This window comes from Lepus europaeus, chromosome X (assembly GCF_033115175.1).
Source record: "Lepus europaeus isolate LE1 chromosome X, mLepTim1.pri, whole genome shotgun sequence".
In the NCBI taxonomy this organism is placed as follows: domain Eukaryota; kingdom Metazoa; phylum Chordata; class Mammalia; order Lagomorpha; family Leporidae; genus Lepus; species Lepus europaeus.
This window is the reverse complement of record NC_084850.1, coordinates 20,178,457-20,195,333: the sequence shown is the minus strand read 5'-3', so window position 1 is coordinate 20,195,333 and position 16,877 is coordinate 20,178,457. Positions and strand designations below refer to the sequence as shown.

The 16,877-nt window shown below is 37.4% G+C and overlaps 2 protein-coding genes across 3 annotated transcripts in view; one reads left to right on the top strand and one right to left on the bottom strand.

Annotated features, from left to right (window-relative positions):
- Window positions 1–16,877, top strand: part of LOC133753167 (integrator complex subunit 6-like) — a 77,148-nt gene that overhangs the window by 39,987 nt on the left and 20,284 nt on the right. For both annotated transcript variants that reach the window (XM_062183573.1, XM_062183572.1), the window contains exons 8-9: window positions 1,021–1,173; window positions 3,914–4,046. In XM_062183573.1, the coding sequence (XP_062039557.1) occupies window positions 1,021–1,173; window positions 3,914–4,046 (286 nt within the window). The remainder of the gene's footprint in view (window positions 1–1,020; window positions 1,174–3,913; window positions 4,047–16,877) is intronic.
- On the bottom strand, window positions 5,229–8,919 carry LOC133753391 (carnosine N-methyltransferase-like). The gene has a single exon (XM_062183967.1). The coding sequence runs from the start codon at window positions 8,713–8,715 to the stop codon at window positions 7,477–7,479; it is 1,239 nt and encodes a 412-aa protein (XP_062039951.1). The 5' UTR covers window positions 8,716–8,919; the 3' UTR covers window positions 5,229–7,476.

Here is a 16,877-nt window from a genome sequence, read left to right as displayed (position 1 = left end):
CAAACTATATCTATTAATAAAATGACTTTTCCATTAATATGCTCTTCTACCTCAGGCACACAGGCCTTTGCAACCCCACCAAAAGTATCCCCAGCTCCAGCTAGTCAAGGCAAGCATGTGGGTAGGAACAGTGCTATAAAAATCCCCTTGTAACTAGCTTATTATTGGTCTCTGTCTTGTTTTTTCTCTTTTTTTTTTTTTTTTTTTGCCTTGCTTGTTAGTGGTTCAAAGCTGTGAATACCTCATGGACCTCTTCCTCGCAGCAATATCTGGACTATCTGTGACCTCATGCTATAATGGAATGAAGGGTGCTTGGAAGTTGCAAAAGTGAATGTGAAATTCAAGGTTCATCCTGCAGGCCATAATGGCTTCTTAAACATATTTAAAGCAGTTTTTGTTGTTACTAGTTATGCGTACTCTAATTTAGCTTTCATCTTCCCGATGATACGTGTGTGGCAGAGATCAAGAATCTGCGTCCCTAGGGACTGGGATTGTAGCGCAGCTGGTTAAGCCACTGCCTGCGATGTCAGTATCCCATATGGACGACAGTTCAAAACCTGGCTTTTCCACTTCCAATCCAACTCCCTGCTAATGCACCTGGGAATGCATCAGAAGGTGGTCCAAGTTCTTGGTCCCTGCCACCCAAATGGGAGACCCAGATGAAGTCCCCTGGCTCCTGGCTTCAGCCTGTTCCTGTCCTGGCTTCTGTGACCATTTAGGGAGTGAAACAAGCAGATGGAAGATCTCTCTCTCTCTCTCTCTCTCTCTCTCTCTCTCTGTCTCCCCCCCACACACCTTGTAATTCTGCCTTTCAAATAAATAAATCTTAAAAAAACAAAAAGAATCTGAGTCACCTCTCCCCATAGAAATTATTGGTGATTCCTGAAGGTCTTGTGGCTCTCTCAAAATGTTAGTTTGTATCTCATTGATAATATAAGAAAATGTAAAGGGGATTGCAGAATTGTCAAAAATGTAACTTGTCTGATACATGAACAAATATCTTCCTCTCCTTTCTTTTAGCCTCCACGAACATCTCATCCTGTTGTGAGGTTCTCCTGTGTAGATTGTGAGCCAATGGTAATAGATAAACTACCCTTTGACAAATATGAACTTGAACCTTCACCCTTAACTCAGTACATCTTGGAACGAAAGTCTCCCCATACCTGCTGGCAGGTACTTATCCTTTCCTATTAACTAAATGTCTGTAACCATATTAGAATCTTGATTAACATAACTCATATTTTAAAACTCATATATTACATAGGAAAGATTTATTTTTAGATTATTTTATTGACAATAATTGTACTTATTTATGGAGTACAATTTCATATTTCATAATTCATAATATTTCATATTTCAATATATTCATACATTTTAATAAATCAAATCATATACATAAGATTTCTTTGCAGTGTGAACACTCGAAAGTCTTTCTTCTGGCTATTTAGAAATATACAATGTGTTGTTGTTAACTATTGTTACTCTACTGTGCAATAGAACACCAGAAGGATTATTTTTACAATAAGGAAAAAATACTTTTTAATTTAATAAAAGTAAACCTTTCTGAGGTTTAATTTATTTATTTTTAGAAACTTAACTTACTTTGAATAAGAACCCAAGAATGATATGTCTTTTGTGAGCGCTTAGACATAACTATAGCTATGAGACATAAGAATAACCTCCACTTACTACACTAAAACGAAGTAAATCTTTGTAACAAGTTTTACTATTAACTCATAATCCAGCTCTTTAAGGACAGAGATCCTACATGGGGAGTTAGTGCACAGTAACTCCTGTTGTTGATTTAACAATTAACACTTATGTATGTCGTCAGTGATCATCCGAGGCTCTTGACATGAGCTGCCTAGGCTATGGAAGCTTTTTGAATCCACAAACTCCAACCTTACTCAGACAAGGCCATGAGTAAAGTGGAAGTTCTCTCCTCCCTAAAGAGAAAAGTACATCCTTCTTTGATGACCACTCCAGGAAAGATTATTTTTAAATGAAACGAAAATTGAGAGCACTGGTAGTTGGTATTGCTGCTTCCAAGAGCTAGCAAGGTAAAAGGATTCTGTTAAACACCCATCTTTCACTGGGTGAATCATCCTGCCAAAGGGTTTTGGGAAAGTAAAGATCTAGGTCTTTAAAGTGTGTACTGTTGTCCTGATTTGGACCACTGAATCTGAACATAGAGCACAGAGAAGAAAACCTGGTAGCCAGAAGACTTCAGCATGGCATATCAAGTGTACAGGAGCTGACAATTTATGTTAAATCAGGAATATCAATGAGGAGTAAGAATATGGACTAAAGATTAATGTTTTCATCTTTATTGAAGCGTTGCTCTACCAGCCTCATTTACAGGAGAAAATAATGCCTTCCAGATTAAATCAAAACATTTCCTTACTCTTTCATAGTAATTAGCACAGTACCTGATTTATAATAGGTTACTCAGAAAATAGTGAATGAAAGTGAATAAATGAGTAGCAGAATGAGGAAGCAACAGGGAATAGAGGAAGACTTAATACATATGAGGACTGCTTACATAATCCTTTAAATAGGTCCTGTTTTTATTTATTTGAAAAGCACAGTGATGCATGTGAGTGTGCACACACACACACACACAGAGAGAGAGAGAGAGAGAGAGAGAGAGAATCTTTCATCTGCTGATTTACTCCCACATTCCCACAATAGCTGTGGGACTGGATCAGACAAAACTTAATCTGGGTCTCTCACAGTGATGGCAGGAGCCTAAGAATTTGAGCCATCATCACCTGTTGCCTTCCAGGGTGTACATTAGCAGGAAGCTGGATCAGAAACAGAGCTGGGACTGCAATCTAGGCACCTTAACATGGAAAGTAGACATCCGAATTGGTGGCTTAATGTGCTGTGCCACAATGCCCAACCCTCAGCTTTCTTTTTGTAATGTTACATTTTCTGAAAGCCTATTCTTGGGCTGGCATTGGTATATGGGTAAATCTGCTGACTGTGATGCTGGCATCCCATGTGGGGGCCAATTCATGTCCCGACTGGTCCACTTCCAATCTAGTTTCCAGCTAATGGCCTTGGAAGACAGCAGAGGATGGTCTAAATGCTTGGGGCCCTGCCACCCACGTGGGAGACCTGGATGAAACTCCTGGCTCCTGATTTAGGCCTAGCCCAGCCCTGGCTGTTGTGGCCATCTGGTAAGTGAATCAGCAGATGGAACACTCTCTCTCTCTCTCTCTCTCTCTCCATCTGGTAACCAGTACATGGAACATTCTCTCCCTCTCTCTGTCTCTCTTTCCTTGTCTCTGTAATTCTGACTTTTAAATAAATAAATCTTTTAAAAAAACTACACTCTTGACACCACTTGTTATTTTGAGAAGTTAATTTGTCTTAATAGATAATTTTACTTAATGACATTTCCATCATATTTTCCATTTTGCTAACCAGGTATATGTTTGGATATTGTTGACATTGTGTTCTTGAATTGCATAACACAGTTTCATTTCTAAATATAATTTATAGAAGAAATACCATCTGAACATTTGTATTTAATATTTAATATGACATATTCTAGAATAACCATAGATTATTTCTAAGTTGCAATTAAACCGTGCCAATAATGTTGATGTTTAGTTTTATGTTAAATCCTTATTTCTGTGAATTAATGGTATAACTAGTACTCAAACAGTATTTTACACTTTGTGTTTCTGTGTGGGTGCAAACTATTGAAATCTTTATTTAATATATACTAAATTGATCTTCAGTATATAAAGATAATTGAAAATGAATCTTGATGCGAATGGAATGGGAGAGGGGGCGGGAGATGGGAGGGTTCCAAAGTACATAAGCTGTACTTTGGAAATTTATATTTATTAAATAAAAGTTTAAAAATCCTTATTGTCAACTGTACATTACTTTATGTTCTCAGGTATTTGTTACTAGCAGTGGAAAATACAATGAACTTGGGTTTCCATTTGGTTATTTAAAAGCCAGTACAACTTTAACTTGTGTAAACCTCTTTGTGATGCCTTACAACTATCCAGTTTTACTTCCTCTTTTAGGTAAGTAAAATATGTAGTGGCACTTAATTATCTTTAAAATACAACAAAAAAGAAAAATAGTGCATTAAGCATTCTAAATATAAAGATTAATTGAAACAAGAATAGATAAAAGTCTAAAAGCTAATTTGAAAAGTTGGAATTTGCATATTTTCTGTTTGTTTTTTTTTCTTTTTTTGCTTTCTACATCAAACAGAAGAAGACACTTGACCTCTGGTGTGTGATCCTTATGCTTTTCTCTAGGTTGCATGCTCCAGTGTGTACTCCTCCCTCAGTGTGAAGTGCACTTGGCTTTTTTGTAGATTCACTTGGGCCAAAAAAAAAAAATCCTATGGATTGGAGTCAACATTCCAGGAATTACATGGTTTTCTTCAGAAAACAGGGCTTCATGGCAGTATTGGCTTGCATTTGTTTCTCCCCAGGATATTAAATGCTCTTGAGGCATCTGTTTTAGGCAGGGTAACGAATTAAGGAAATAGATGCAAGAGTAAATTCTGCAATAACTGTGGTTGTAGAAGCTGTGGTTTCCCTAGCGAAATTCTAACAGGAACACCCGAGAAGCTGTTCCTCAGATACTACTGAAAATGTGTGTGGAGATACTCTTGTTTGAAGAGCCACATCTATTTAAAGTAATGCAATATTATGTGACACCCTTCTAATTATGAAGTTATACACATTTTTATTGAGTGAGGTTTCTTAATTTTTGCCAAAATAATCAAATCTTTGGTAAATTTTTATATGACTGTTTAAAGCCTAAGAGTTTAGTGCTATAAGTATTACATATATTAAAGGTACTTAATAGGTAATGATTTTAAATAGTGAGAGTTAAAAAGTTCAAGAATAGGTTATCATAAACATATGAGCATGATTATTATTTTTTTTAGTTTCATAGCAATTGGCAGACTTGAATATTCAAGAAGAATTAAATCCATCGTACACATTAAAAATACAGGAAATTTCATGCAGACATGAAGCTTCCAATTCAGCCTTTGTGGCAACTTTTTGAATTAGTTACATATAAATACAGTACACTTTACAGTTCCCAAACTTCATAATTTTTATCCTGTGATTTGTAGAGCTTCTCTTTATGTTGTATATATATATATATATATATATATATATATACACACACACACATATATATATACCATCTTGTCCACTTGATTAACATATCTAAATATGCAACATTTCAGAATAAAGAAAATGTTTTAAAAAAGCAAGCACAATAACCTATCTCCTCCCACTTTATGAAAATTGAAGCTTTTGTGTGTAAAGTTAATTTAAGGGAAAAAAACTTTTAAGGCTCACACACTTTAGTAGCTAGGATTAAACATAAGAAATGAAAAATTAAATAAATCCTCCAGTGACACTTCTAATATTGACTGATTCTACCTTTTCAAGTTTAGAATATATAAACTGAAAAAGCTGTAAGAAAGAGATGCAAATTTATGTAGAACATTTAAAAAATATTCATGTGAGAAATTAAAAGCAAATTAATGATTTCAGAACTAACTAAAATATTATATAATTTAGAAGTGTAAGTAACATTGTTAAAGAAATCACCTGATAGCAAAATAATTTTAATTAATAAAACCAGCCCACCAGTGCCAACTTGTTTTTTCTATGTGAGAAAAACAAAGATCATCTGTTTTGATACAGTTGTAAAAAAGAAATAGTAGCCAATGAATAAAAAGCACTTCTAAATCACTCAAAAACAGCGTGCAATACTTTTCATTCAATGGATGTTTTTTAAAACTTTGTTTCTTTTATGATTTAAGAGAAAAAGATTTTCCCTTAATTTCAAGTTCATTCATACAGGTAATGAGAATTCACACCAAATGAACATCTGCCACGTACTGAGGGACACATAAATGAGAAATAGTTTTTAAAATTCCCTAATTCGACAAGTCACATGGAACCCTGTTGTGCATGGTGGGAGTGAGGATCATAAAACTTCCCTCACTGTATGCAGACACAGGTCCCCACCCCCACTAGTAAGATGCCACCTCCAATAGTAACTCCCTATCCTAAGTGACAACAAAGCTCTAAAGATTTACAAGTAAGTGTTCTTATTAAAACCTGACAATTATGTTACAAGCACATTATTAAGTCCATCTAATCCAAATTGCCACAGAGGTCCTTTAAAGCAATCACAATAATCTGTGAAAATATTCAAGAAAAGTTATTCCTTTCCTCCAAGAAAAGGTTAAAACATTAGTCATCTCTACTTTTCAAGCTACTGGAAACGGAATAATGAACATTTAAAAAATAATAATAAAAAGGAAAACTCCCTCCAATAAAGATCTGCTAGAGGTAGAAATTTAAAGCAGCATACACTGTTTAAGCTCCATCAATCAGGGAACAAAATGGTGTTAATCTGAAATTACCTTAATGTCTGCTGCTTACAATATTGAAGACACAGACCATGGATTGTAATTTATCCCTGAATTTCATATTGAAAATTTCCTTACATTAATACCATTATGATAGTTTTTACTAGTATATAATTGTTTTAACAGAAAAGTGCTTGTTTTCATAATCCAGATAATCTAAATACATTATTGTAAACATCACACTGACAAACTCTGTATTCATTTAGTTTGAAACTATATATTTCAAATGGGCAGATTTTATTTTTATTTTCTCAGCTTCCTAATACTACCTTTAAAAAAGCTTCTGTGCCTCATTTATAATATTGAGCTCTCATACATTTCAAAGTGATCCATTATGAATATGTGTTCATCAAGCGTTCAGTTTAGTGTGGCTAAAAAACTTAATTTCTCAGTTACCTGAATGCAGTTTACTGACTTGTGATGTTATTAAATTTAGCATCTCATGAAAATGAAATTTTTTATGCTTCTCTAAGTTCCACTGAGCGAGCAAAAATAATTTGAATGATAACAGAATCACATCTTTTATGTATAGATTGCTTAGGTCCAAATGAATAGAAGTCCCAATAACAGATGCTGAATGTGACAGAAATATCTTTAGACTCTGCCAAAATAACTCCAATGCAAAAAGACAAACACACACACACACCAAAAAAAAAAAAAAACAAAAGAGAGAGAGAAAGATATTATTATGTAGACTTCAATACGATTAGTCAATAAGATGGCAGGCTTGCAATGGATATAGCTTCAAGAAGACACTGGAGATTAGAATTTTTCCACTCAAAGACCTGAACTTCAAGGAAAGTATACTTGAAGACATTTCCTCCATATTACTTATGTAGTACAAATCTGCATGGCATAGTATATTTCTGAAAAAGCAATAGACATATTAAGAAAATAGACACTATTTCTAAATTTTGTTAGGAATAAGAAGGCACCACTGATTTGAGGTTTTGTCCTGTCATCACTGATAGTTGATTTTGAGTTGTTTATTTCAGCCTTTTCTTATTAGACTTTTTTCTGAGTAATGTAACTTAAGACCATTATTGCGGCTTACGGACCACAAACAAGACACATTCGTAGTAGTATTTCATCATAGATAGATCATTCACAGTATACGTTGACAAGACAGATTCTTTTTCCACCTCTACTTGGAATCCATATTGCAGAACGACGTTCTTTATATCCTCATAGCTCAATTCTATGGAAAGTTCATTTGCCAAATTTTCAAAGTGGTACAAAAGAGGCCCTAGATTTATCCAAATTCCACCTGGTTTGAGTATTTTCCATATTGTATCAATATAATCAATTACATTGTGAGCTGTATCTATGAAGAAACAGGTAGCAATACAGTCCCAGGTATTGCATTCCGAATAAATCTCCTGAAAATCTCCTGCAGTCATAGAAAAGTTAGAACCAGGAGGAAGACTGTGGGGGTCAACATCAGGGAAAAAGATGGGTCGAATCTGATCAGCTGATCTCCGGTTATTGCTAAACTGATGGATCCAGGGATAAAGTTTGTATTTATTAATTTCAGAGCATCTGTTGAGTACAAAGTTGGAAGAAAAGAGCATAAAAAAACTCCATTCATTTCCTTGACAAGCATAACCTAGCATAGCTATTTCCCAGGCCAGTCTTCCTAGTCCAGCACCAGGTACCAGAATAGTTACTTTAGAAGGATCCCATCTCTCTTTGGGAAAATTTTTTAAAATTTCTTTAATGATTGGCTGGTAGCAGGCATCCCTTTCTGCTTTCCCAGTTTCACTCCAGTCTCTCACAAACTGTTTCAATGTGGATTTTAACTTATCCATGTCAAATGTAGATGCTGGCATAATCTTTCCATTCCCATCTTCTCCATATTCTTTATTTTCAAACATATGTATGCAATCATTCACAATGGTCAGTAGTATTTCTTGATTATGATCAATGCATTTTCGGATCTTGTCCAAATGTAGAACAAATTGAGGAAGTAGTTTCTGTTGATTAGGTGGAAGAGATCGAAACTGTCTTTCTGTTCGGTGTACTCGCTCATGCATACTGGTGCCGTAGTAGCGGAAGGCATTAATGATCTTCCAGAAGTGCTCGCGCTCGAGCCTCTCCTCCTCTTCCTCCGTGCTGCGCGCGGCGGTCGACGAAACCGCCGCGGCCGAGCCCAAACGCCCGGCGGAGAACTGCACTTCCACCTCCTCGCTGCCACCGCGGCCGCCGCCGCCGCCGCCGCTTCCCCCGCAGCCTTCGGGCAGCTGAGACGCGGGAGGCGGGGGGCGCCTCCGTCGCTGCATCGCCGCCGCGGCCCTCGGCCTGGCCCGCTTGCGTCTCACCGCGAGTGAAAGCGTGGTGGCGGCTGCTTGGCCTTCCTCTAGACGGCGCCCGACGCGGACATGCCCCCAGCTCGCGGCGCGCTCCGCCCCCGCCGCCCTCAGGCCTCCATCCGCGCCGGGCTCCGCCAGGTCTTCAGGGCTCCGGGAACAAACGCGCGTGCGCGTGCGAGGGTACGACAGCGGGCCGCGGCTGCCAGCCGAGCATGATTATTTTTGTAGCCTATTTTATTTTAGTCCAATTTAAAAATACCTTCTAAGTTATGTCTAATTTGAAATTAGTTATGTCTTTGAGATTAGTAAGACTACCAATAAAAATGTTTTGTGGGTTTATTTCTCTTTTGTTAAATATGCCTTTATGACTCCAGTTTCTACAACTATAAAATGAAGATACTAGGATAACCATGACTTAGACTTTTGATAGTGTTATCTTTCTACTTTTTTTTTTTTTTTTTGACAGGCAAAGTTAGTGAGAGAGAGACAGAGAGAAAGGTCTTCCTTCGTTGGTTCACCTCCCAAATGGCCGCCACGGCCGGCACTGCGCCGATCCGAAGCCAGGAGCCAGGTGCTTCCTCCTGGTCTCCCATGCGGGTGCAGGGCCCAAGCACTTGGGCCATCCTCCACTGCCCTCACAGGCCACAGCAGAGAGCTGGCCTGGAAGAGGAGCAACCGGGACAGAATCCGGTGCCCCAACCAGGAGTAGAACTCCTGCGGTGCTGGCACCGCAGGAGGAGGATTAGCCAAGTGAGCTGCGACACTGGCCTCTACTTTTCAAGTATATATTTTTGGATACACTTATTGAGGTATGATTGCCATACAAAAAGCTCTATGTGCATATCTAATGTATACAACTTGATGATTTTGGAGATAAGTATACATCCATGAAACCATTGCAACAACCCAGGCCTAAACCCATCACCTCCAGAAGTTTAGTCTTGCCTGTTTATTTATTTATGGAAAGAGCATTTAACATAAGGTCTACTCTCAGGGAATGTTTAAGTATTCAATACAATATTGTTAACTATAGGCTCTGTGCTTGAGGACATTATACTGAGTGAAATAAGCCAGACACAAAAGGACAAATACTACACTACCCCTTATATACATTTTATTTTTAGATAATTGTAGAATCATATAGAGTTGTAAAAAATAATACAGAAAGTGATGACGCTTAAAAACACAGGCAATAAAAACAAAAATAGACACATGAGACTGTATCAAACTTATGTTCATTAAAGGATACAACAAACAGAATGAAATGGTGACATATGAAATATGATAAAATGCTTTCAAATTCGATTTCTGTTAAGGGGTTAATATCCAAAATATATAAAGAGGGGCTGGCGCCATGGCTCACTTGGTTAATCCTCCTCCTGCTGTGCCAGCATCCCATATGGTCACTGGGTTCTAGTCCCAGTTGCTCCTCTTCCAGTCCAGCTCTCTTCTGTGGCCTGGGAGGGCAGTGGAGGATGGCCCAAGTGTTTGGGCCCTGCACCCGCATGGGAGACCACGAGGAAGCACCTGGCTCCTGGCTTTGGATCAGCGCAGCACCAGCTGTAGCAGCCATTTGGGGAGTGAACCAACAGAAGGAAGACCTTTCTCTCTGTCTCTCTCTCTGTCTGTAACTCTACCTGTCAAATAAATAATATATATATATATATATATATATATATAAAGAACTCCTATCTTTCAACAACAAAAACAATAAAACAAATTAGTCAACTAAAAAATGGGCAAAGAATTTTAGTAACATTTCTCCAAAGAGGATAAACAAATGGCCAATAAATACATGAAAATACGGTCAACATTACTAACAATGAGATACCACCTCACACTCATTACAATGACCACTATCAAAACAAATCAGAAAATACCAAGTGTTGGTGAAGATGTGCAGAAATTGCCTTGTGCACTGTTGGTGGGAATTTAAAATAGTGCAAAAAATGGAGAATAGTATGAAGGTTCCAAAATTATTAAAAACAGAATTACAATGTGTTCCAATAATCCCATGTCCTGCTATATGAGAGTTCTTCAAGGGGCCGGCATTGTGGCAGTCCTGGCACCCCATGTGGGTGCCAGTTCGAGTCCTGGCTACTCCATTTCTGATCCAGCTACCTGCTAATTCACCTGGGAAAGTAGCAGAGGATGGCCCAAGTGCATGGGCCTCTGTACCCATGTAGGAGATACAGATGAAGCTCCTAGCTCCTGGCTTCAGCCAGGCCCAGTCCTGCCTGTTCTGGCCATTTGAAGAGTGAACCAGTAGATGAAAAACCTCTCTCTTGCTTGCGCTTACTCTATCCTTTCTTTCTGTAAATCTGTCCTTCAAATCAATCTTTTTTTTAATAGAGATAACTTCAAAAAGTTCATGAAAGATGAAATTAAAAGGCAAGTTTATTTTGGTGCAAGAAACTGTTGAAGTCCATTTATAGTTTCTTCATAAAACACATTTTCCATAAACTCTTTGAAGACTTTCTAGTATGCAAGACTTCTATAAACATAAGTCTTTAATTTTCTGGGATAAATGTTCAGGACCACAATTGCTGAAACCTATGGTAGCTGCAAGTTTAGTTATTTAAGAAACTTCTTGAGTGTTTCTGGAGCAGCTATACCATGTTCCTTTCCCACCATCAGTATATGAGTGATCCAGTTTTTCTGCTACTCCCCAGCCTGTGGTGTTGTCAGTAGTTTGTCTTGTTTTGTTTTATTTCAGGTGTTCTGATGGGTATATAGTGATATAGCATTATGGTTTTAACTTGCATTTTCCTCATGCCTAATGATCATGAACATTCCCATGTGCTTATGTACCATCATATAATGTCTTTGAGCAACTGACCTTTGCCTATATTATTTTTTTAAGATTTATTTTATTTATTTGAAAGACAGCCATTGTAATCCATAAGCTGTACTTTGGAAATTTATATTCATTAAATAAAAGTTAAAAAAAAAGACAGAGTTACAGAGAGAAGTAGAGGCAGAGGGAGAGGTCTTCCATCTACTGGTTCACTCCCCAGATGGCCACAATGGCTGGAACTGTGCCATTCCAAAGCCTGGAGCCAGGAGCTTCTTCTGGGTCTCCCACATGGGTGCAGGGACCCAATGACTTGGGCCATCTTCTACTGCTTTGCCAGGCCACAGCAGAGAGCTGGATCTGAAGAGGAACAGCCGGGACTAGAACCAGCACCCACATGGGATGCCGGCGCTTCAGGCCAGGGCTTTAACCCGCTGCACCACAGTGCCAGCCCCACCTATATTCTAATTGGACTGTGTACTTTTGATGCTGCCCTTTGAGAGTTCCTTACAGATTGAGGTATCAATCCTCTGTGATATATGTGGCTTGCAGGTAATTATTTAGATACTTTATACATAAAACTATTGTGCTTGTTTGTTAGATCTACAGCCAAGTGTCCCATTAAAGTTTTTAAAAGTGTATTTATTTTTTATTTTATTTGAAAAGCACAGAAACAGAGACAGGTAGAGATCTTCCATCCAGTTAACTTTGCACAAATGTCTGCAGCAGCCAAGGCTGGACCAGGCTGAAGCCAGCAGCCCATATCTCAATTCAGGTCTCCCACATGGGTGTTAGGGACCTGAGTACTCAAGCAATCCCTGCTGCCTCCCAGGGTGTGCATTAGCAAGAAGCTGGAATCAGGAGCAGAGCTGGACTTGAACCTAGACACTCCCATATGGGATGCAGGCATCCTAAGTGGTATCTTAACCACTGCATCAAAAAAATGCCCTCTCTAGCCGGCGCCATGGCTTAACAGGCTAATCCTCCGCCTTGCGGCGCTGGCTCACCGGGTTCTAGTCCCGGTTGGGGCACCGGATTCTATCCCGGTTGCCCTTCTTCTAGGCCAGCTCTCTGCTATGGCCCGGGAGTGCAGTGGAGGATTGCCCAAGTCCTTGGGCCCTGCACCCGCATGGGAGACCAGGAGAAGCACCTGGCTCCTGGCTTCGGATCAGCGAGATGCGCCGGCCGCAGCGGCCATTGGAGGGTGAACCAAAGGTAAAGGAAGACCTTTCTCTCTGTCTCTCTCTCTCTCACTATCCACTCTGCCTGTCAAAAAAAAAATGCCCTCTCTGCATTTTTTAAACAATTGCAAATGGTATTATATATTTGGTATTATATATTTAAATGCTCTTATCCACATATTCACTACTGGTATATAGAAATCCAATTGACTATCTTTTAAATTTTTTTTGTTTTTGTTTTTAAATACAATTGACATTTATATCATTTTGCAAATGTTGCTAAACTTCCTTGCAATTTTCCATAAAGACAACCATGTGAATCATATCCTGCAACCTTCCTAAAATTCTCTGGAATTTTTTTAAAAAATTATTTATTTATTTGAAACCCAGAGTTACAGAGAGTGAAGGAGAGAAAGAGAGAGAAATCTTCAATCTTCTGGTTCACCCCCTAGATGGCCACAATAGCCAGGGGGGGCCATAACAAAGCCAAGAGCTTCACCCACATAGGTGGCAGAGGCCCAAACACTTGGGCCACCTTCTACTGCATTTCTCGGGCCATTGGCAGGGAGCTGGATCAGAAGTGGAGGAGCTGTGACACAAACCAGCGCCCATATGAGATGTTGGCACTGAAAGCAGCAGTTTTACCCTTTATTCCACCACACTGGGCCCTTCTTGGAATTTTTGACATAAACAATCATGTCAACCCTATAATCAATGACCTAATTTGTGAGTTGTAGGCAGTTTTACCTCTTCCTTTCTCATCTCTATGTGTTTTATGCCTTTTCTTACCTTATTGTACTATAATTTCTAGTACCGTGTTGAATAGCAGTACTAAGAACAGACAACTGTGCCTTGTTACTGATCTTGGGAAGTATTTGTTCTTTCACTATTATGTATGACGTTTCTGTAGATTTTTTTAAATCAAATTGAATAATTCAACCTTTATTCCTCTTTTTCTGAGAGTTTTTTAAATGAAATAGTTATTGAAATTTGACAAATGCTTTTTCTGCTTTGATTAATAGAATCATATGATTTTTCTTCTTTAGCCTTTTAGTATGATGGATTACTTATTGATTTTCAGGTATTGGATAAGCCTTCATCCTTGAAATAAACTCTACTTGATTATAGTGTAAAGTTCCTTTCACATATTACTAAGTTCTATTTACCAATACTTTGTTAAGTATTTTATGTCCATACTCATGAGGGGTACTGATCTGTAGCTTTCTTTTTTTGCATTGTCTTTGGTTGGCATGTCAGGGTAATACTATATTTGTAAAATGAATTGGGTACTGCTCCTCCTGTTCTGTTTTCTGGAACAGACTGTAAAATTGACGTTAAATATTCTTCAAACATTCAGTAGTATTATTTAGTAAAATCATTTGAACCTAGAGATTGCTGTTGGGAGTTTTAAAATGGCTAATGCAATTATCTGTCATAGTTACAGAATGATTCAAATTATGTATCTCATTGAGTGACTTGTCATTATTTGTGTTTTTGAGAATCTGTTCCATTTGGAGTTTGTCATTTGTTCCATTTAAGTTGTCAAATTTATGTATGTAGAATCATTCTTCCCAGCCCCTTATTATCCTTTTGATATATGCAGATCTATGGTAATATTGCCTACCTCATTCCTAATATCAATAATGTGGATCTTTGTCTTTGTTTTTCTTCACCAGACTTGCTAGGAGTTTGTCACCTTTATTGATGCTTTTAAAGAACCAGCTCTTTGTTTCATTAATTTTGTCAATTGTTTTTATTTCAATTTCATTGATTATTTCTCATTATTATTTCCATTCTTCTCCTAGCTTTAGGTTTTCTTTATTTTACTTGATTCTTGATTCTCTGGATGAGCTCTTAGATTATTAAATTGAGATTTTTCCTCTTTTCTAATATAAGTATTTAGTGCCATAAATTAATTTCTCAGCATTGATTTAGCTGCTTCCCACATATTTTAATATGCTGCATTTCATTTTTATTCACCTCAATATATCTCTTGATTTGTCTTGAGATGACACTTTGATCCATTGGTTATTTAGAAGTTTGATTTCCAAGTATTTTTAATTACCTGTTATCTTCCTGTTAATACCTCCTAAGTTTATTCCATCATGGTTAGAGGACACATTCTGTATGATATCCATTCTGTGTGATATCCATGGCATTTGTTTTATGGCAAAGTATATTGTATATCTTGGTGTATGTTCCATTGGTGCAGGAGAATAATGTATGGTCTGCTGATATTGGATGAGATGTTCTAGGATTATTAAACTTTTCCTGTTGGCTGATCATGTTTATCAGTTCTGCAATATACTTGTGCTTTTTATGCTAGGGTTTAAGACTATCATTTTATATTTTTGCTTTCTTTTGATTTTCTCCATTCTTCATTTATCTGTTTTCATTTCCCTGGCTTCTTTTGGACAACTTGAATGGGTTTTGTTGTTTATAGGATTGCATCTCTACTTATTTTTGTGGGTTTTTCCTCTTTTCTTTTTGCATATCTGCAGTGTTTTGCAGTATATCTGTTTGGATAGCTTTTTTAAAAAAATTATTGCTCTGTGTATTATATATACATAATTCATCATAGTCTACTGGCACCATTATTTTGTTAATCTGAGTGAAATATACAAACATTCTCTCCTTTCATAGCTTTATCCTCCTCCATTTATAATAAAATTATTTTGGCTGTTCTGTATGCATTTAGAAACACATGAGGGCAGTGTTATAACTTTTGCTGCAGCTCTCAAACGTAATTTAGAGAACTCAATAGAAAGAAAGCCTGTTGTGTATATGCATATTTTGCTTACCATGTTCTTTCTTCTTTCCTTATATTCCAAGATTCATTCTTTTTGTTGTTTATCTGTAGAGAATTTCCTTTAAACATTTTTAGGGTTTTCTGCTGATTATAAATTATTTTTTTTCTTTTTAAAAATTTTATTTAAGTTATATAACTGTCATGTATTTCATATATATAGATTTGGGAACATAGTGATACATCTTACCTTACCCTCCCTCCTGCCCATGCTCCAACCCTTCTTCATCCTCCTTCTCCCATTCCCACTATTAATTTTTACAAAGATCTATTTTCAGTTTATTTAATGATCATAAAGTTACAAATTCTTAGTTTCTCTTCATTTGACAATGTCTTCATATACTCTTCATTCCTGAATTATATGCTTACTGAGTACAGGATTCTGGGTTGATAATGCTCTTAGTTCAGCACTTGAAAAATGCTGTGCCGTTTCCTTCTGTTCTCTTTGGTTTCTGAAAGCAAATACACTTTCATTCTAATGTTTTCCTCTATAAGTGAGGTATTGCTGTTCTCTGCTTTCAAGATTTCTTTCTGTCTAGTTTTCAGTAGTTTAATTATGATGTGTCTTGGCACACATTTCTTTGGCTTTATTCTGTTTGGAGTTCACGAGCCTTCTTGAACTTGTTAATCTATTTCTCTTCCCAAATTTTGGAAAGTTTTTGGCCACTAATACTTTGAATACTTTTTCAGCCCCACTTTCTTTCTCCCTCTTTCTAGAACTCCAAAGACATGAATGTTAAATCTCATAGGTCCTGAGGATCTCTTAATTTTTTATTCCACTCTATTTTCTCTCTGTTATTAAGATTGGGTTTTCAATTACTATATTTCCTCTGTCCCCTCAATTCTCCTGTTGAACCCATCCATTGAGCTTTGGATATGGGTTATTTTATAATTCACTGTTAAAATTTCTACTTGAGGAGCCACTGTTGTGGCATAGCAGGTTAAGTCACTGCTTCCAACACTGGCATCCCATATTGGAGTAATGATTCAAGTCCTAGCTTTCCTGCTTCCAATCCAGTTTCCTGCTAGTGTGCCTGAGAAAGCAGCAGAAGATGACTCAAGTGCTTGGGTCAGTATCACCCATGTGGGAGACCAGAATGGAGTTCCTGGCTCTTGGCTTCAGCCAGGCCCAGACCTGACTGTTGTGGCCATTTGGAGAATAAACATGTGGATGGAAAATCAATCTCTCTCTCTCTCTCTCTCCCCTCCCACCCCCGTTGTTCTGCCTTTCAATTAATTATTTTATTTTTTCTTTAAAAATATTTATTTATTTGTTTATTTATTTATTTGAAAGTCAGAGTTACAAAGAGAGAGGGAAAGACAGAGATAGAGATATATAGAGGTATCTTCC

Excerpts from the sequence above, each read along its gene's own strand:
- LOC133753391 (XM_062183967.1), bottom strand. The coding sequence starts at position 8,715 with ATGCAGCGACGGAGGCGCCCCCCGCCTCCCGCGTCTCAGCTGCCCGAA.